Source organism: Nyctereutes procyonoides, unplaced genomic scaffold (assembly GCF_905146905.1).
Source record: "Nyctereutes procyonoides isolate TBG_1078 unplaced genomic scaffold, NYPRO_anot_genome, whole genome shotgun sequence".
NCBI classification, from domain to species: Eukaryota; Metazoa; Chordata; class Mammalia; order Carnivora; family Canidae; genus Nyctereutes; species Nyctereutes procyonoides.
Genome location: NW_026575133.1, coordinates 25165442 through 25185564, shown reverse-complemented (window position 1 = coordinate 25185564; position 20123 = coordinate 25165442). Strand labels below are relative to the sequence as shown.

General features: G+C 41.6%; 1 protein-coding gene across 4 annotated transcripts; it reads right to left on the bottom strand.

The window, feature by feature from the left end:
* Positions 1-8017: 8017 nt before the first annotated feature.
* BUB3 (BUB3 mitotic checkpoint protein) lies at positions 8018-19747 on the bottom strand. 4 transcript variants are annotated; one of them, XM_055300439.1, is made up of 8 exons: positions 19612-19747; positions 18944-19138; positions 18079-18148; positions 15985-16136; positions 13147-13305; positions 11268-11445; positions 10588-10804; positions 8018-9609 (listed from the first exon to the last, which is right to left on the bottom strand). In XM_055300439.1, exons 2-8 carry the CDS (start codon positions 19136-19138, stop codon positions 9594-9596), a joined length of 987 nt encoding a protein of 328 aa, XP_055156414.1. In that variant the 5' UTR covers positions 19612-19747; the 3' UTR covers positions 8018-9593. The 4 variants fall into 4 exon arrangements, with proteins under 4 accessions (XP_055156414.1, XP_055156417.1, XP_055156415.1 ...); XM_055300442.1 differs by having other exon boundaries at positions 8018-8365; XM_055300440.1 differs by having other exon boundaries at positions 19590-19646.
* Positions 19748-20123: the final 376 nt, after the last annotated feature.

Sequence of the window (20123 nt, the reverse complement as noted above, 5' to 3'; positions counted from 1 at the left end):
TGATGTCTTCAGTTTCTAATTCCTGGCCTTTGTATTTCTGAAGGAGTAAGAAAACCAAAGATGAATCCCCTTCTGCCAAAAGTAACGACAATTTCACCCACAAATATTATAGGCAGAGCCTCAGGCACAGCTGTCACCCCTTCCAACATGTCCACTTCCATCTCTTTCCAGGTTTTTCTCCTGAGTTGCCAAAAAAGGAGAACCTTTTACAGGCATTTTTGTCTCTAATTCCAAATCCACAGTTAGATATGCTTGATGCAACAAGAATTAAAAACAACTTTCCCTAATTTTATTTTTTCTTCTCATCCACTCCACTAAGAAGCTCTGGTCAAGGAAAAACCATAAAAAGATGAAATCAATCAAGAAATTTGCTGAGAGAGGTCTAAACACTGTCCAAAGAGGAAATTGAAATAATCCTCTCTCTTGGTTTTTACCTTTTCTAAGATTTTCACTGGTGGCCAAATTAAGATTTGGCTTTGATAGGCCAATTTAAATTTTGGGTTAGTCTACTGCTTCCCAATTAGTCCCAAGAAGCTAGTCTCCGCAGGTTTCCACAGGCTTGTGGCCAGTCACTAGCTTAGAGGTCTCAGGTGAATCAAACTCTGATTCAAAGAGTGTTTCTTTAGAAACATTAAATGTGCCCAGCTCAGGAATGGAGATGGCTACTCAAGGGTCTCCAGGGAGAGCCCTGTTCAATGTGCAGATCAAATATTACTAACAATGTGTTAAATTGCCATGAAGAATTCACCTTTCAGGAATTAAATATATTTCCTCTGATTTCATTTGCTTTGTCTCCTAAGTCAAGTCAATTTATTACAAAATCTGTGAAGTCCAAATACATGAGAATTCTGTTTCTTTAATAGCTTCAGAATGGAGTCAAAAATAAAGTCCTGGATAGGCGTGCCTGGGTGGCTAGTGGTTGAGCGTCTGCCTTTGGTTTGGGTCAGAGCATGAACCCAGGGTCCTGGGATTGAGTCCTGCATCAGGCTCCCCACAGGGAGCCTGCTTCTCCCTCTACCTGTGTCTCTGCCTCTCTCTGTGTCTCTCATGAATAATTTTTTTTTAAATCCTTAAAGCCTTGGATAACGATGGGCAGCATAAGCACAAGATGTTTTGAAAGAGTACATATTATTACAAAGCAAAGGTTAAGTCCAACCTTTACAAGTACATTTAACATCAAGCAGAAAGCCAAGCCATCAAGGAAGGACCAAGCTCTCAACGAACAGGTACCCGTTCCGAACATCTTGCTAGTCACTGAAGTCCATGTTCACCTGACGCACAACAGCAGCAAAGGACAACATGCCAAGGGCTGTTAACCTACTCGTCCTCCACGTCTGGGACTACCGTTATGTTGGTTACGTTAAGGAAAGCTGGTTCCCCACAGTATCACCAGCGATCCTGATGAACTAACAGTGAACCCAAGACCAGAGCTGCTTCCACGTCCAAAGCTTGAAGGCGTACACTGCCATTATTCCAACCAAGGGTATTTCTGTAAATGGAGAATGCTAATAACTGGCTGCCATGTTAAGCTGTGAAATAATGAAAGAATTGAGTGATTTTTGTCAGGCGATTCAGTAAGAATGTTAGGTCTTACCGGCTGAGGAGATATGGCTAATAAAACACCGAAGACAAATTGTCTGGCCTCTTTAAGAATACATGGCTGGTACTAAGAAAATCTTCGAGAGCCAAGTATTTTGAGAATTATAAAGTGATGTTATAACAAGGTCAGGAGTCTAGGTACATAGGTTTTAAATTACTGCAATAGCCTATAACACAGTCCTATAAAGGGGATGAAAGGTACTTCATTACAACATTGGAAAAGCAAACTTCGGTGCTTCAGAGACCAGTAGGTATAATTTGTACGGTTCTTCACGTTTGTTGGCTAGGATGGTCAGAGGTGAAAGACTACTTCTTGGGAAATTAGCTAATGAAATAAACCCCTGGAAATGAGCCTTCAATTACTTCAGTGTGACAGCCTGCTACATTACAGCTAAGGAAGGCAGATCATTTCTTTTGCCATTCCTCTATTCAAGTCAGGTGATTCAGAAAGTCAAACCACCAGTGGTGGATTCAAGGAGCAAAATGACAAAATAAAACCAACTGCTTTTCGTTTAAAATAAGCTCTGAAAGTTGGCCGCTGAATCATGAGTTTTATATTAATTGGGCCAGCCAACTTGTGTTGTATTTGCTCAATGACAGCTCTCTGTAGTAACCTGTCTTGTTTTTACCTTCAGATTACCTCCCTCAGAATACAAAATACTTCCCAACCAAGAAGCCAATGCCCACAACAACCCCACAAGTTCGGTGGGTATCCTTCAAAAATGAAAGCAATGTTGGGTTATATGTTCTCATTCATTTGGGGAATATAAATAATAGTGAAAGGGAATAGAAGGGAAGGGAGAAGAAATGGGTAGGAAATACCAGAAAGGGAGACAGAATATAAAGACTCCTAACTCTGGGAAAAGAACTAGGGGTGGTGGAAGGGGAGGAGGGCGGGGGTTGGGAGTGAATGGGTGACGGGCACTGAGGGGGGCACTTGACAAGATGAGCACTGGGTGTTATTCTGTATGTTGGCAAATTGAACACCAATAAACAATAAATTTATTTTAAAAAAAATAAAGCAATGTTGGGGCACATGGGTGTCTCAGTTGGTTAGGCATCCAACTCTTGATCTCAGCTTAGGTCTTGATCTCAGAGTCGGGGGTTCAAGCCCCACACTGGGCTCCACAGTGGGTGTGGAGCCTACTTAAAAAATAAAAAAGTTAAAAAAAAGATGAAAGCATTGTTGCCACGCACCCCCAACCAAGGGAAAGGTGGCCGTGTACCCAGTATTCCAATGGATATTTGTGGGCAACCAGGCTTGGCAGCAAATTTCTTTGTGCTAGTTCCAAAGCGATGGAGTCAACCAGGTACCGTCTTTTTTTAAGGAAACTGCTGTAACTGTAATAGTTCAAATATATTCTTTCCCAAGCTAAAGATGGTGGCTGATCTCACTCACAGGAGAAAGGGGGCACTCCACTCTGTCACTCCACTGTATGACCTGGCTGCTTCACTGTTTCCCTACAGATGATCCTCTTCGTCCCTTTCCTTCTATCTTTTAGTAACCACACTTGTTGCAGAGTAGGGTTGGGCTCGTTCCAGGACAGATATAGTATACCATAGCTGCAACTTCTAAAAATGTGTATGTGGATACCACAGGAGCATAAAAAAGCACAAATGGGTACAACGCTTAAGGAGAATGAAAAAGGGGGTGGGGTGAGAGCGGTATAGATGAGGCATCAGGTACAGGCAAAGCTTTCTTTTAAAAATAAGCAATTAAGTAAAGACGGCAATATTTGTAACATCTGGATGGTGGGCTTGTTGTGACTCTTTTTTTGAATGCTTGGAAAAGCTGATCAGTATTTTTAAAAAGAGATATACTGCCAAACTTAAGGACTACAAATCCTATAGATATGTGAGAACTACATTAATCTATAAAAAGAAAAAGTCCGGGCGCCTGGGGGCTCAGTGGGTGAAGTGTCTGCCTTTGGCTCAGGTCATGATCCCTGGATCCTGGGATGGAGCGCAGGGTCAGGCTCTGTAGGGAGTCTGCTGCTCCCTCTCCCCCTGCCGCTCCCCCCCCCCCCCCGCTTGTGCTCTCTCTCATGCACTCTATTAAATAAAATTTTTAAAAGAAAAAAAGAGCTAAACTAAAAGTCAACTGACTAGTGAGAGCAACAGACTGAATTTTTTTTATCCAAGGAGAGCAAGGATTTGCTATTTATTGACTCTGCCAGGCACACTCTCATAAACATGCTAGATACTCATTTGTAACTCCATGAATTAGGTGTTTTTTTTTTCTCTCTCTCTCTCTCAACTTTACAGATGCTGAAGTTGGCTCAGAAATTAACTTGGTCGGTGACGCAATGAATCAAGCAGAAAAATTAGGATTCTGAGTCAGGTTCAAAGGCTGGACTCAAGACTCAGGCTGTCTCTTTAGGCCATCTGACACAATAAACCAGCAGACATCAATTCTGGAGGAATAACAGGCCATACAGGTGACAGGCTCTAAGATTCTGCAGTATCTTGCTACACTCTTACCTCTTTAAAGTACTAATCAGAAGGTTCTTGATCAGAGGCTTTCTGTTCCCACTGCTTTTCCCAGTGCCCAGGTTGTCGCAGTATCTGCATTATTGACCAGTGATGTGATCTTAGATTTAAGAGCAATCGCTAAACTAAACCGCCTCCTTCACCAACAGGACAGCAGATGTGAGGACCAAAGGTCAGTCAAGTGCTTCAAAGCAAAACTTGGTCACACTATGGCATCATAGCATTTGTCAGTTATGACTGCACGCTCGTCACTACCAGCCACGATCCCTGCCCCAGACTGGAATCGCAGGGAGAGCAGGGACTTTATCCTACTTACCACTGGAGCCTCAGCACCTAGCAGTGCCTGGCATATAAACAAGCTTTAAATATTTGTTCAAAACCTCATTAGGTGGCAATTTAAAATAAGGCAATAAATTGTGAATTTTCCTAACACATTGAGTGTATAAAGCACGGTTCTTCTATATGACCCAAATTTTATAAAATTACATATATGAAAGCCCCCCAGTATTGCTCAGGAGCATCTCAGCTATAAGTAGGCACCTGCAGGCTCTCACTCCAGAAGAGCCAAAAGAGTGAGGACCTCTGAAAAGCAGCTCACTTACAAATTTTGGAGCACCTGCCCAATAGGACACTTGGGGATGTAAATATGAAATCCGTGTCATGAATTCTCCAGGGCCAGGCTCCTCTAGCCACCACTTAAGATCTCTTGGATACATGCTTCAGACGCTCAGGGGATGACCAGCCACCTGTTACCTCAAAGTACACCTAGGATACCTCTTCTCAAAGTAAATATCATGAAGACATATGCCTTGTACCATTCATCACATCACCTCAGATAAAATCTCCAAATATGTTCACCCACACATTTTCATTTGATGAGGCCAACAAGAACACTTGTTCACAGAAAATTTGGAAGGATGGATTTTGGATAACCAAAATGTTATCTCCTGTGGCAGGATTATATGATAGTGCAATTCATTTTTTGCATGCTGTTATCTAAATATTTCTACAATGAATATATTAATTCTATAATAGTTATTAAATGCTTATTAAATTAACAAAGCTAAAGGTCACATGTCCAGTGCACTGGACACTATTCCAAAATTATATTGATGGGGCACCTGGGTGGCACAGTTGGTTCAGTGTTTGACTCGATTTGGGTTCAGGTCATGATCTCAGGGTCATGAGCATTCTGCTCTGGCAGGAAGTCTGCTAAATATTCTCTCTCTCTGCCCCTCCTGCTGTTTGCATTGTCTCTCTAAAATGAATCAATCTTAAAAGAAACAAAATTATATTGGAAATTGCTTTTGTTTCGTTTTTTAAAGATTTTATTTATTTATTCATGAGAGACACACAGAGACACAGGCAGAGACACAGGCAGAGGGAGAAGCAGGCTCCATGCAAGGAGCCTGATGTGGGACTCGATCCTGGGTCGATCACACCCTGGGCTGCAGGCGGCGCTAAACCGCTGCGCCACCGGGGCTGCCCTGGAAATTGCTTTTGAAAAAGAGATCACCTCTATCACTCATTCATTCAGCAATACCAAAGTGCCCAGTGCTCATGTGCCAGAGCAAAGATGTGGTCCCCGCTTTTCATGGAATGTAACAGGAGAGTAAGGTGTATACATACAAAATTGTTGAAATGCCAGGCAGTATATGCTAAAGGTATATAAACAGGAGGTGCTTCAAGCAAGTTCTGAAGAAGCGTATACCCTTGTGAGCTGGAGTAAGGATGGAAGGCTTCATGGCAAGGGGGATCTTGAACAGGACATTGCAGAAGGATTCAAACTAAAACTGAAAGAGCAATTCAGAAAAGGGAAAAGTCTAAGCAGACTGTGAAATGTGGTAGTCAGCCTGCGTATCTGAGCAACAATAAAGCATACAGCTTAGCACTCAGAATATAGACTCCTAAGTACAGTGTTGGGGATTGGGCGGGGGAGGGGGGGCGTGCAGAGGGTGCAGGGACAAGGAAATGGGGCACATACTAGAGGCTCTGGGGCAAGGCCATTTGGGAAAGCTAGGTTTAACAAACTCAACAGGCATGTCTCTACTGCTAAAGTTCTCCAAGCTCTTACCAGGATATTGTACATTGAGCCTCTTCCACAGGGAAAGAAATTGTCTTATTTGACCACATCATTCTTTTTCACTGAAGAGATTCATGCATAGCGAAAACAACTTAGGACACACCTCTCTGACAGATAACAAAAGCAAAACAATAAAGGGCTTGAGTCTGGCTCCATCCTTCCGTCTGTCCTTCCAATAGGGCCTGGATTTTCCCTCAAAAACTGCCGATGTACCCTTAAGTTTGGGCACAGAAGAACTCAGAACCAGGTATTGCTGCTCCCACCTTCCCATCTACTTGTCAGAATCCCCAGCAGTCAGCCCCACCCTCATTCTTCTGAGAGCACCTTGACAGTCAGCAGTGGCTTGGGCACATACCTTTCATAAAGTGATTCAGGAACTTCTATGAGCAATGGGGAGCACTGGACAATCCCAAGCACAGCATAAGAAAAAGAGCAAGTGTTTTTAAGGTCTTGTGTACAGAACAGCTTTCTCAAATTAGCGGTGTCAAGGCATTTGTTATAAAATCAGTTCAGGGGGCCATAATCAATATTTCTTAAAAAAAAAAAAATAACAGACGCATGTCATGTACAAAGAGCAAGTCATACTTTATAAAATTTGTCTCTGTTATACATACTAGATTGACCTGTGTTCTGGACTGTAGTTCAAATGTATTTCCTACTTGGATCATGGCTAAAAGGTGTGAAAGTCACTGTTCCAGAAAACCCAGAACTGAGGGCCAAGCCTGGAGGCTGCTGCACTCCCCAGATGGGTAAGGAGCAGTGGCAGCAGAAAGAAGAGTCATCAGAAGAGACACTTAAGGGATGCCTGTATGGCTCAGTGAGCCCCTGCCTTCGGCTCAGGTCGTGACGACAGAGTCCCACATTGGGTCCCCCGCAGAGAACCTGCTTCTCTCTATGTCTCTGCCTCTGTGTCTCTCATGAATAAATAAATAAATAAAATCTTTTTAAAAATCAACAACAAAAAATAGACACTTAAAAACAGTAAAGTGAATTAGGAGAAAGGAAATCGAGAAAAACATTAAGGTATTATACCTGGGTCATTTGGGGGAAAGGTGGCTATAATCCTCAACAGACAAATTGTGAAGGACAGCAGATTAATAGGTCCACAAGGGAGGCAAGGAGACACATTCAGGTTGAGACACATCTGGTTTCAAGAGACGAGAGGACCCCAGATGGAAGTACAATGGCACTCCCACATCACAAACTCAAAACAGGTCCCCCACACTGCTTTAATTTTGGTCACCTTTCACAATACTGTATTAATTCACTTTCAGTTAAACAATGGTTTAAAATTTATGCTTTGTCCTCAACCAAGTGGTTATGACTCTAAAAAGCACATAATCGCACTGAAGAACCAATGCCATCAGTTAGTCCCTGACTATTACATTATTTACTATCCCAAGGGCTTCACTTTGATTTAGCATTTGATGGATAAGTACAGACGGGTCTGTCATTTGGCTCTGTGCGTGTGTGTACGGGGACTGTGCCAGCACAGGGACATGTGAGCCACACAAGCCCTGCCACACCAGCACTAGGGGAGTCATGCCAAAGGGTGCCCGTCAGCTGCCACACTTCCGTGCCCATTCTGTGAAGCTACACAGTTGGCTCAAGAGCCCTGCTGATCCAGCAAGAGGGCACAAGGGAAATGGCAGGACTCCAACAGATCACTTTAGCCAGGACTGAACCCCCAACGTACACCAGAATAGACATAATTAAGCGAGGCAGTGTGGACTTAAAGGTAAAATGTCATCCCCACCAGGCCCTTGATGAAGCGAGTTTTGCTTTACAGAAGGCCTTTTTATAAAGTAAATTACATTAATTACCAACATTTAAAAACATGCAACATTTAAGGATTCTGAATCTCTGATTTATTAGACAGCATGGAAATAACAGGTTTAGATTATTTTACAAAAAGAGTTCAAGCTACTCATAAACACAACTGGGCTTTCTGGGGGTAAAAACAATTCCTCACACCACCACACAAGGACACAAAGACTCCTCATCCTACACAAAGTCAGCATGAAAGGGCACACAGACAAGTTTTTTTGTAAGACAGAACATAGAGAAATCCACATACTAAATAAGGTGTCCACAATGACTATAACGCATCCCTTAGGGGATAAGTATGTATTTGTAGGAAGCAAAACAAAGCTTGCCATAGAGAAACCACTTTCACGAGATGATTAGGTGGACCTGCAATGAAGAAAATACATTTCAAAAGATGGGTTCAGACTTACACTAAGTTTTCACTGACACGCTTACAAAAAAAAGACCTTTTTCTGTATCAAAAGAATTTAAAAAAAAACACATCACATCATGGATAAATTTCAGTAAAGGTCCAAGTCCCATTCAAAAACATACATTTGCAAATAATGTAAATAAAACACCAAAGTTTGACAACAGAAATACTATTTGGAACTACCTAGAATAGGCCAAGCTAAGTTCGTGTTCTGCTTCAGGGCATTACATTAAAGTGAATCTCATTCTCACTATAATTTTTTTCTTTTTAACCTTAATCACCAGCGGCTGGGCAACTGAAATGGACATGAGAACTATATAAATGTCAGAGAAATATGTAAACCTCATTAATGTTTCCAAAAATTCATTTAGAGATAGAAACAGGTCCAAATAGATGCCTGTCTAAATGTACTGCAATTACGTTACAATTATTTTTCCAAATACACAGATATGCTCTGTCTTTTCTCAGCTCATTACTGACTCAAACAATTTGCCCTTCTGGGATCAATTGTTTGCTAATAAATAATTGTTTACAGTCACAAAATGAAGTTAGGAGGTTTTCTTATTAGTTTTCCTTCTGCACCCTAATAAGATTGAAAACTAGCTGATTCCCAGGAGTCTAACCTTAACCTTGCTTTGTTGAACAGCCCAGGAAACGATGAACCATCTGCTTCGGAAAATAATGGACGGCCAAGAGGAAATACTGTTTAATTGTAGATTAACCTCCTCATGAGGCAGTCTGAAGCAGCTTTCGAATTAGCAACTACAACCAGCAAAAGAAACAAATGGCTCAAGAGCCTTTTCCTCCACCATTTAAGGTCCAGAAAGAATGCAAAGGGATTTTTATTACCTATATTTATTTACAAACATGTATTTCCACAGTGGAAACAAAAATTATCAAGGTCAAAACTGATTCTCAAAAGTGCAATCACTGCCCTCCAATTTTGTTTGCCCAGAATACCTTTAATGTAACAAACCATCAAACGTCTCATGCACTTAAGAGTGTTTATTAAAAAAAAAAAAAAAACACCAATAGAAACCTCTTTTCCATTATTTTCAGGTTCTTATAATATTAAAATTAATATATTTCCCTGGTTTCTTTGTTAATAGTAATAAATCCACCATTGGGGAGTACGAATTGTTTTATTATCATCAACATGGCACTTAAGTAAATGAAATCTTGTCAAGTACATGGTGACCTACAAGTTCAAAAGAAAAAAGAACAGCATGAGATCAAAATGGCCGGCCAGGACAAGAAACACAAAAGTGAGAGATTAAATGCAAACACAGCCCTTTATCCAACAGGCTTCACATACTAAGTCTTTTCTAAAGTCAAACCTGTAAAAGTATGCATGATACTGAATATTTAATACTCTGCCCCCTTTCAGGGACTCAACCAATTTTACAAAGATGCTAACCCATTTTAACTCAGAAAAGTAGAAGAATCCTAAAAACATTCAGTTATTCCATATTTATTGAGGCCTGAGTAGTGAGGGACAGAGTACAGGGACAAAGACCCATAGGGAATAGGCATTTTACGGTTCAACAAGAGCCTAAGTATCGGTTTTCCCTTAGGCCTGGTTCAGGTAATTAAGTAAAGAGCCTTGCCCTGTTAGTACCAAAAAAATGTAAATCATTCCTCTCTGTCAACAGTTACAACCAAGAGCCAAAGACAGCTATGAAAATTTCAAAACTATGGAAATTTGCTATTCTAGGCAAGGCCATATTACTCTGGGTTTCCCATAAGACCTGAAGGTCATTCACTTTGTGTAAATATTAAAGAAACAACTTCTGTGGAGAGGAAAGATTTTTGGCAGTTCAAATTCTTAAATATCTTAAATAGAATTTGCTAAAATAAATTATTCTTGAATTCCTCAACTTAATTTTGAAGCAATGAGCTAGTAATAACTCCAGAGATTCAAATAATAGTGCCTATTCAAGAAGAATGAGAGTTTGACATTCTTCTCTACCAAACAACTAGGCACAATTTTATCCATCAGACGTCTATCAACCTACGGATATTGAAAGCTTGGGAGAACAAGATAAAATCAACTCCAACCCTACAGTCAGCTGTAATATCGAGCAGGCATCAACAATGCTATTCATGAATTTAGAAAAATTAATAAATCCTGGGTTGAATGCAAGAAAAGGCTCAAATACAGGTGAAGCATACTCACTTGGGTTTTGTTTCTGCGTCTGTCACTTGGCGAATGAAGATACCATCTTCAGGATGTTCCGTGTCATCCATTTCATACATATACGACGATGCTATTGCAAGCGTGGTCCCGTCATTACTGAAGGCAAGGGACGCAATGCTGGTGGGGTACCGATGGAACTGACACAGTCGCTTTTTGTTAAATGGATCCCAAATGTTTACGAATCCATCAGAGCCACCTGCAAGTCATTTCAAAAGAGGTAAAATGGTTCTTAAAAGCAGATAGAGAAAAAAACCATTATCTTAACGGTTAATTTTTAAAGTTGTAGAAATTACATTTTCCCCACAGAGGCTCGCACACAATTTTTACTCCCTGAATATCAGAAAAAAGTTTTTTCAGAACTCTGCCTAAGCATAAATGTTTCCTGTCCAATTAGAGTAAAATTGTTGGGGCGCCTGGGGAGCTCAGTCGGTTGGGCATCAGACTATTGATTTCAGCTGAGATCATGACCTTGCGGTTGTAAGATCAAGCGCCATACTGGGCTCCGCGCACAGTGCGGACTCTGCTTAAGAGTCTCTTTCCCCCACCTCCTTCAGCCCCTCAACCCCTATTCTCTTTCTACAATTAATTAATTAATTAAAATAAAACAAAGTAAAATTATCATCTCAATGACGTGATGTAGGTGCACAGCCATACCGTACCTGTGGCAAACGTATTGTGGATGTTGTGAAAGGAAATGGCATTGACAGGGTAAATCTGCTCGATATTGTTCTCCTTTAGTCTGTGACACTTGAAGGCATACTTCTTCTTCTGTACCTCAGGGCTTGGGTCCAAGTACTCAACTGCCACTCGGCCCTCAATGGAGCTTAATACATAGCCCTGCCAAGAGGGAACCAGACAAGGACAAAAATTTTGACTCCAGCTTCCAAACACAAGGCACTGATTCCCAAATTTGAAATGAAAGGTATGAAATGAAATTCCCCGCATGAAAGAGGATTATTTCAGAAATGAAAGGTAAATACAGCCAGGTTTTAACCAGGTACAGGTTTTAAGCTATACTAACATAGCTATGACCAGACCAAAAGTTTAAGAACAGTATTACCTATTACCCATTCCATAAAAAAAGAAAAATGAACCTATCACACCTAGTAATTTTGTCAAATCTAGACAAGAACTTTCAAGTGCTTCAGTATCATTTACTTGTTGTCTTGTCCAGAGGGTTCTCAAATTTGTTCCATCAGCTGGGTGTAATCCGCTGTGCTCTGTGCCTCTTCACCTCTTCACAGCAACTCTAAGAGCTGTGTGTCCTTCAGGGCCTATCAGTGACCCACACCAACCAGAACACCACCCTTCCACCTCAGCCATTATCCCTTTTGCATTTAACTACAGCAAGTTGAGTTCACACACAAGCACCACAGATTTTCAACAATGTTCAAAGTGGCTTACATTTCACACCTTTTCTCACCTTTCCCTGAAATGACAACATGTGAAAAAAAAAAACTAAGAGAAAACATAAATATGAACCCTGTATCTTATTTATTTTGTTAATTCTAAAGGTATGAAGAAACATTATTCCTGAAAAACTACTTAGGTAAAAAAAAAAAAAAAAAAAAAATCAGTGGAATCTTAAACTTCCATTACCAACCAGAAACATGTTCTAACAAAGTTTTAGACATAAGACACAAAAATAATATTTATAAATGCAAGGATATCTTAATCACAGTTAAATCTTTAAAAGTCACATAACTGCAATTCCTTACCTTCAGTGGAAACTTACAATTTCCTGAGAAAAAGAACTGTGATCACCATTTGAGGTGCTAACCTTAGGAGATAAAGGGTCAAGAGAATAACTGACATAATTGTATCCAGCTCCTCAACCACTAAAGGACAGCGTAAGATTCTAAAGATATCTGCCGTTTTTAATGACTTTTCCTCTTGTAAAATTCTTCCGGCAGCTGACCCCACCACCAACTCTCCTTCAAACTTTAAGGATTTGAGGGGAGAAGGGGCTTGCTAATAAACAGAGCAGCCTTGTTTAGCAAGGCTAAACCGGTAAAGGGAAGGGAACCCACTCCTGTTTCAAGAAGTAGCCATTACATAAGGAGTATCGCCTTCTCTAATCTTATTGGCATTCTTAAAAAAAAAAAAAAAAAAAAACACAAGTTCTACTGTCAGACCAGCTAAAGAACTCTATTAGTATCAGGGTTACAAATAGTCAAAAAAAAGAGAACAGCAAATTCCATAATCCTAAATTTCCAGATTTAAATTTGAATTTACTGGTTTGGTAAATTAAGATATACGCAAAACTCTCTGATAACCCTGTACCTGTCAAGCATCCTGAAACAAGGAATCAGAAGACCTGTATTCAAACCACTACTAGATTACTTAACCTCTCTGAACATCAAGGTCTTCTCTCAAACTGGGGCAACACACTAGAACACAAGGGTTTCGAAAATGTATCTGACAGCAAATTCTAAACCACTACTCAAAAATTTAAAAAGCAAAGCTTTAAAAGGCAGTGATCAATGAGATCCTTTCACTTTCAAATTCGAAAAAGGCAGGTAGGGAGTAGGTCAGTACCTGCTTGTTTGGGAATGCTCGTATGCAGCGAGTCTGGTACTTCAGGCTGGACTCGCGGCGCTGCTGCACATAGCCCATGTTCCGTAAGTCCCACACCAAGACTCTGCGGCCTGCAGTGCCCACAATCAGCCGATCTCCAGACACTGAGAGGGTATACACCTTTCAAGAAAGACCAAACTTACTCAATTCTACCCATTTGCCTAAACAGAACATTTTGACCCCCGACAAGTCCAATAATCATAAAACCATTAAAAAGTTAGCTGATCAGGTTCTCAAACACAGGTATTAAATTTTAAATACTACAGTTACACAAACTAAGTAATGTGCACAAAATAATCAACCCAAAATATTCTTAATACTTAGCCAAGCATCATATACTGTACATTCTAATTAATTCTGCAAAAAACATTTTTGAAGACGATTCTCTTGGTTACTAAAACAAATTCAACTATTAAGCGATTTTTCCAGCCTTCCTGCTTCATTTAGTAGCAATATAAATGTGCAGAAAGACACTCAAAAAATAGACAATAAAGTCATAAAACACATTCAAAATACCTCTCAATAGGCTTCTAGCTTTTCACACAATAATCATTTCCAAGTTATTTTTTTATGACCACCTTTTAAAAAAAAGATTTCATGTTGAACTCTAAAAATCTTTATTTTTCTCAGCTGTCACACTGAATAAATAGACCTTTCTAAGAAGAATGAAGGAGTCATCATTAATTAGCTGTTTAGTTGCTTTGGGTGGCATGTGAACTCAAAATTAAAACACAAGGATAGTGGTCTGGCATGTGACAAAACACATTCTTATGCCCTGACATCCTACTAAACACTCAAGACAACGTTCATCTTTAGTGAAAACTTAAAATGCATTTTCTCCCTTAAAAGCATTTATTTTCCCCCACATAATGCCCTTTTTACAATACAGAAAATTTTTCTGCAAAAAATTCCTTTATAATACATCAGAATTCCCTACAAGTATTTCAAGTGGTTTGTTTTCAAATATGTCCTGTGGGAACCAAACAGATAGCAAACTCATGAAAATGGTACCAAAATTATTTTCCTGATCCTGTTAAATAATTTTTTTTAATCTAGACTTCAGACAAAGAATTGTATTCTGGCTATTACTTTCAACCAAGAAGCAACTCTAATTTAATCTGATTTATTAATATTTTAAAACCTGAAGAATCACTACTAAAAAATGAAGAGAGCCTATGGCCTAGTAAGACCTCTCTTTATAACATTCAGTAACTAAACCACAAGGTCAGTCATCCCTAACTTAAATATATACCACGACCCCAAAATACCATGTTACGTTTAACGATACAATAACCCAAGGATCTCTACAACCGGGCCTTAAAATTCAACAACTAATTTGACTAAGGAAAAAATTTGAAAGATTCAAAACATTAGACTCAATATAAGCATATTTAAATAAGAGAAATGTAAGACCTACCACAGTTTATTCAGAAAACACAATGTTTGCAGAGAAATGGAAATTAACCTGAGACATGTAAAACGCCAAACTTAAAAAACACAGAATCCAGAAAGAGATCGATTTATAACAGTACAATCAGATTGGGAATTTTATCTTAAATCTTTACTATACAGGTGACACACAAGCTTCTAATAGGGCTTTCTATCCCCACTGATCGTAAATCATGTGAAACCACTGTCATGCTACTGACTAGGTATATACATTTATCAACGAAAGTATTAAAAAAAGTGACATAATGAACCTTGCTGAACCAATAAGCAGCTTGATTCAGTGTGGCTGTCCATTATACCATATTCTGTCAGCAATTTATCACAGCTCTTAACATGTTACATGCAACCATAAATCAAAACTAGAAACAATGCAATTATTTTATTCTGAACAAAGGTCTTGCCAGGAGTAGATTCGACTGTGATGTGACAGAAATAATGGCTCTTTGGATGCACTACAGTATATAACGATGGCTAACAGGAACTGAATAGTATATTTACACTAAGGAAATAGACTCAAGTGAAGGATACCTTTAAAGTGCTAAAACAATCAATCTTTAAAATTAACTACCACCTGATAAGGTCTGATGAGGATACAGCAAGAATGCTCAATTATACTTTCGTAGTACAGGATCAAAAGGTTAAAATAATACACAAAGTTTTGCTTTTAAAAAGCTTCCTTCAGGAGAGCCTTCAAATGAATCTGCCAACATTAAAAATAAATACATAAATAAATAAATAGCAAAACCCAGGGAGTACCGGACATCTTTCTCACTAACCTCGAGTAATAACCCATTCCACCCTCTTAAAAGTCCACGCAAATGAAACTTCAGGTCGTAAGTGAAAATGAGTGATGCTCTCTGTCCCACTTCCTGGTTTGGGCATGTCAAACCCAATTTAAGGCAATCCAACAGTCTTTGCTAAATGACTTCTCTGAAAAGACATGGAGTTGCTTCTCAGTCCTGGGATTTAAAGCATTAACAATACAGAGCAGTGGATTTATTTAAGGGAGGGAGTACTATCCAGTACAAAGAAGATGACAAATAGAAAAAAATGCTGACCCAAATACCAAAATCAGATCCCTATGCTTCAAAAAAAAAAAAAAAAGAAAGAAAACAAAACAAAACAAAAAAAAAAAAACAAACTTTTTTTTTTTAAGTAATCTCTACCCCAATGTGGGGCTCCAACTCAATCCCAAGATCAAGAGTCATGTGCTCTACTGATTGAGCCAGCCATGCGCACCCCTTATCAACTCTTAATTAACCTTCAAATTCAACACCATATTCATCAAACATGTATCAAGTCAAATCACCCCAAAGATGCTAATTCCTATTATGAATGTAAAGAGCCTACCTTTTCAGGCTGAGAGAAGGTACCTGCATTACAAGGAGTTCTGGGATCCCACAATTTAACTGTCTGATCCCAACTCCCTGTCACCATCACATTCACTTCTGGACAGTATTCAACACATCTGATAGGGGCATCGTGGGTTCCAACAAGATTTTCTACAGGCAGGAAAAAAGAAAAAAAAAAATTAACCCAGCTTTACTACCACCTCCACTAAAGAAAGATTCCTCAAGTGAACAATAGAAAAAAACATTCTTTAAACTGTAATGAATCTGCTTGCACCAACTTGATGAAAATGTCTGCATACAGAAAAATTTCTCCATGGCTACAAATAGTCATCCATTCCTCTCTGTTCACCTTACAATGCATAGTTTGATTCGCTGACAGTGGTACATACCAAAGGCTGACTTGAATTTCACATTACATTAAATTGGCAGTATATCAGTTTTTTTCCTCACTTGAGTCTAGATTCCTTAAAATCAGAAACCTTGTTGAACTCTACAGTTCTACTGCAGGTTCTGATACAGGGTAGGTACTCAAATACCCACTAAATGAACGAATGAGTAGAGAACTCTGGTCTTCTGAATCTGGATAAAACTTAGTGCATTAAAGCCAATGTTTATAACTTATTTACAGGGTTATTATCTCAAAGCTGGGGATAAGGAAGGTGGGGAGTCTCATGATTAGTCTACTTGTTTTTCACAGTGGGTCAAATTTCCAACAGACAATTTCTTTCAACTTCAACTCTTCACGGTATCTCATTCATTCATTCAACTAACATCTACCAAATGTCTAGTATGAGCCAATATCTATGCCACATGCTAAGGATATGACAAAGAACATGTGGTCCTCATCCTCAAATAGGAAAATTGCCTATTTAAAAAATGTATCATTTAAACAAAGTACTTCCTGAAGTTCAACAATGACCTCTTGAGAATAAACAGCTAATTCCCTTAATTATGGTCTCCATACCAAAAATCTTTATATTTCAGTGGTTTGCTTCTTCTAAGTTTTCCAACAAACAGGGCTGAAACCTGTAAGCTAACTTACTATATAGAAGAAGCTAACAAAACCAAGCAATTCTGCAGTTCTAAGCTACATAACAAAGTAACTGTAATGAAATAGACTCTTTTGAGGTTTTTTTGTTTTTTTTTTTTTTTTTGACAAAATATTGTGCCCATCTTCTTTCCATCCTCCCATTGTCCAGCTCATCCTCAGCTGGTCATATCTCTATGCCTTGCCAAATGCTTCAAGTACACCCACACCTAATGTATGCATATACAAAAAACATTTTTTTTTTAATTTTATTTACTCATGAGAGAGACAGAGGCAGAGACACAGGCATAGGAAGAAGCAGGCTCTATGTAGGGAGCCTGATGTGGGACTCGATCCCGAGACTCTGGGATCACGCCCTGGGTCAAAGGCAGGTGCTAAACTGCTGAGCCACCCAGGGATCCTCCCCCCGAAAATTTGTTTATGTCCAAGAGTTCTGTGCGTTTGAGGTCCATTCCATTTCTGCTCTGCTCCAAAGTCACCACAAAAAATTAGTTAAATCACTTCTTAGCTGGGCCTCTAAGAAATTAACTAAAAGAAAATGTGTCATTATTCACTTAACAAATGCAACTGAAGCATATTCTATGCTAATAATCACACATACAATTCATATAATAGCTGAATAGGAATGACTATTTTATAGTATCAGATTTTTAAAAACCTATTTTTCTTCGATCTGAACTAAATATCATAAGCTTCTCAAACATGTCCCGCAAAATCCTAACAAGCAGTAAAATACCAGGGGATCCAGTCCACTCCTGAGGACAGGTAAAGGTCAAATACTTGCTGGTAATTTCATGTATGTAAACACTTAGATGGAGATCCTAATGGCATTGAATTTACTGAGAAAAATGCATGCATAATGTTTTGTGATCCCTAACTTAATGGTTACCAGTTACACAAAAAAAGCCCTAAATTTAAGCCACTTCTACTTGTAAACAACTTGGGAACTGGGCAATTCAGGAACCAACTCTTCCTAAATAAACATGAACACTTGAGGACGCTAGCTGAGGAGACAACAAACTGTAAAAACATGGCCATGTTTACCTTGATCGGTGTTCAAATCGTGCATTTTCAATTGATGGTCTAATCCCCCACTCCAAGCATGTGTTGGATCCTACAAAATAAAAGTTTCAAGCCATTCAAAACTTACAGACGTTTAAAAAGTGTTTCAAAATTCCGGTCTCTACAGCAACTGTCCACTTTATGCCCCGGATGATGTACACTGGCTTCACACACACACACACACACAATAAAGCAAATGAGTGGTGACCAAAACTACAACAGATTAAGGAAGGGACCGTTCTTTCACCACACCGGCTGACAGCACATAGGCTTTCCTATTTCCTAAAGATTTTTCTATTTATTTATTCATGATAGACGGGGGGGGGTTGGGGGGGGCAGAGACACAGGCAGAGGGAGGAGCAGGCTCCATGCAGGGAGCCTGCCTGACACGAGACTCGATCCCGGGACCCCAGTATCGCGCCCTGGGCCAAAGGCAGGCGCTAAACCGCTGAGCCACCCAGGGATCCCCTCCTATTTCCTAGTTAGATGCAAAAACAAAAACACCTTCCTCTTGATAAACGATCCAATTTTACTGCCTTGCTGCAGATTCCACATACGAATGTCATCTACCCAGAAAGTTTGTAGGATTCCTCTCTTTGAAAGAGTCGGGGAGTTTCCGACGTCTGCATGACCCAACCCTCCCCCTCCAAGCCCCCATCCCCGGCTCCCCTAAAAAAGAAAAAACAACAACAACAACAACAACTGTATTTGGCTCCAGACAGCGTTCAGGAAACTCTTACGAGCTGCCCACGATCACCGACAGGAGCTCCTGCAGGATGCGGGCGGAAGGCCGCCGGCCACGGGCGACCCTCAAACAAAGAGGGCGGGGGCCCCGGGGGACACCTACGTAGAAGGCGCAGTCGAGCACGGCGCCGGTGTGCTGGTACTTGAGCCGCATGGAGTTGGCCGGCACATCGTAGAGGCGCACCGACGTGTCCCAGGAGGAGACCAGCAGGAACTGGGAGGTGTTGGGGCTGAACTTCACGGAGGAGATGCCGTCCTCGGGCGGCTGGTTCAGCTTGAACTCGTTGGAGCCCGTCATCTACGGAACGAGCGGCCCGTCAGCCCCCCAGGCTCCGGGGCGTCGCGCCGACTGCAGGCCGGGCCGCGGGGAGGGCTTCGCGGCGAGGGGGGTGCTCCCCGGCGGGGCGGGGCGGGGCGGGGCGGGGGGGGGCACCCGGAGACCGGCGGCGGCCCGGCGTCTGCGCCTGCGCGGTCGGGAGTGCCCCGCCCCCACCCCGCCGCCCCCGCCGCCCCCGCCGCCCCGCGCCCCCGGGGCGCCCCGACCCGCCCGGCCCGCGCCGCGGCGCCCCCAGCTCCAGCCCCCGCACAGCCCCGCTCCCCGCCCCCTCGGCCGGGCCTACCGCCCCGGACGCTCCTAAAATAAAGAGCGATGCAAGCGAGACGGGCTCCGCGCGCACGGCGCCGCCGGCTCGGGGCCCGGGAGGCCCCCGGGGAGCCCGCCCCCGCGTCCCGCCGCCGCCACCCGCTACCTCGGCCCCCGCTCAGAAGCACCTCGGCCGCCGCCGCCGCCGCCGCAACCTCCGCGCTTCCCTCCGAGCACTCGCGGGCTGGGCGAAAGAGGCGGAGAGGAAGCCCCAGCGTACGGCTGCCATTGGCTAATTTCAAACGCCAACGTCTCACTCGAGGCAGCCAATTGGTCCGCTCGGAGGCCCGGCGTCGGTCAAGCCAGCCATCTTGTTCCGGCTCAAAGGCAAACCGCGGCTTTTCCGATCACGTGGTCTCTCCTCCCCGCCCGGCTGCGGCGCCCGCGCACGTGAGGGACGAGCGGGAACTACAACTCCCAAAGTGCACCGCGCCGAGCCTCAGCCCACGCTCTCACCCACCCGTGGGCGGCGCGCCGGGAAATGTAGTTTCCCTACGCCTGGCGGGTCCTCAGACTAGTAGGCGGGAAAGATGCTCTTTCCAGTCGGAACAGTGGCGCAACTCTCAGTCTTTTGGGCTCAGGAACCTCATTTAAGTCAATACTTCTAAAAAGCTAAATTATTCTCCCTTTCACTAGACAT

What these genes read in the sequence shown, in the direction of transcription:
- BUB3 (XM_055300439.1), bottom strand. Translation starts at nt 19,138, where the DNA reads ATGACGGGCTCCAACGAGTTCAAGCTGAACCAGCCGCCCGAGGACGGC. An exon ending in GAGCATTCCCAAACAAGCAG is followed by an intron (nt 11,446 to 13,146) that starts GTACTGACCTAC and finishes CCCTCTTGGCAG; the next exon opens with GGCTATGTATTAAGCTCCAT. An exon ending in CCACAATACGTTTGCCACAG is followed by an intron (nt 10,805 to 11,267) that starts GTACGGTATGGC and finishes AATGACTTGCAG; the next exon opens with GTGGCTCTGATGGATTCGTA.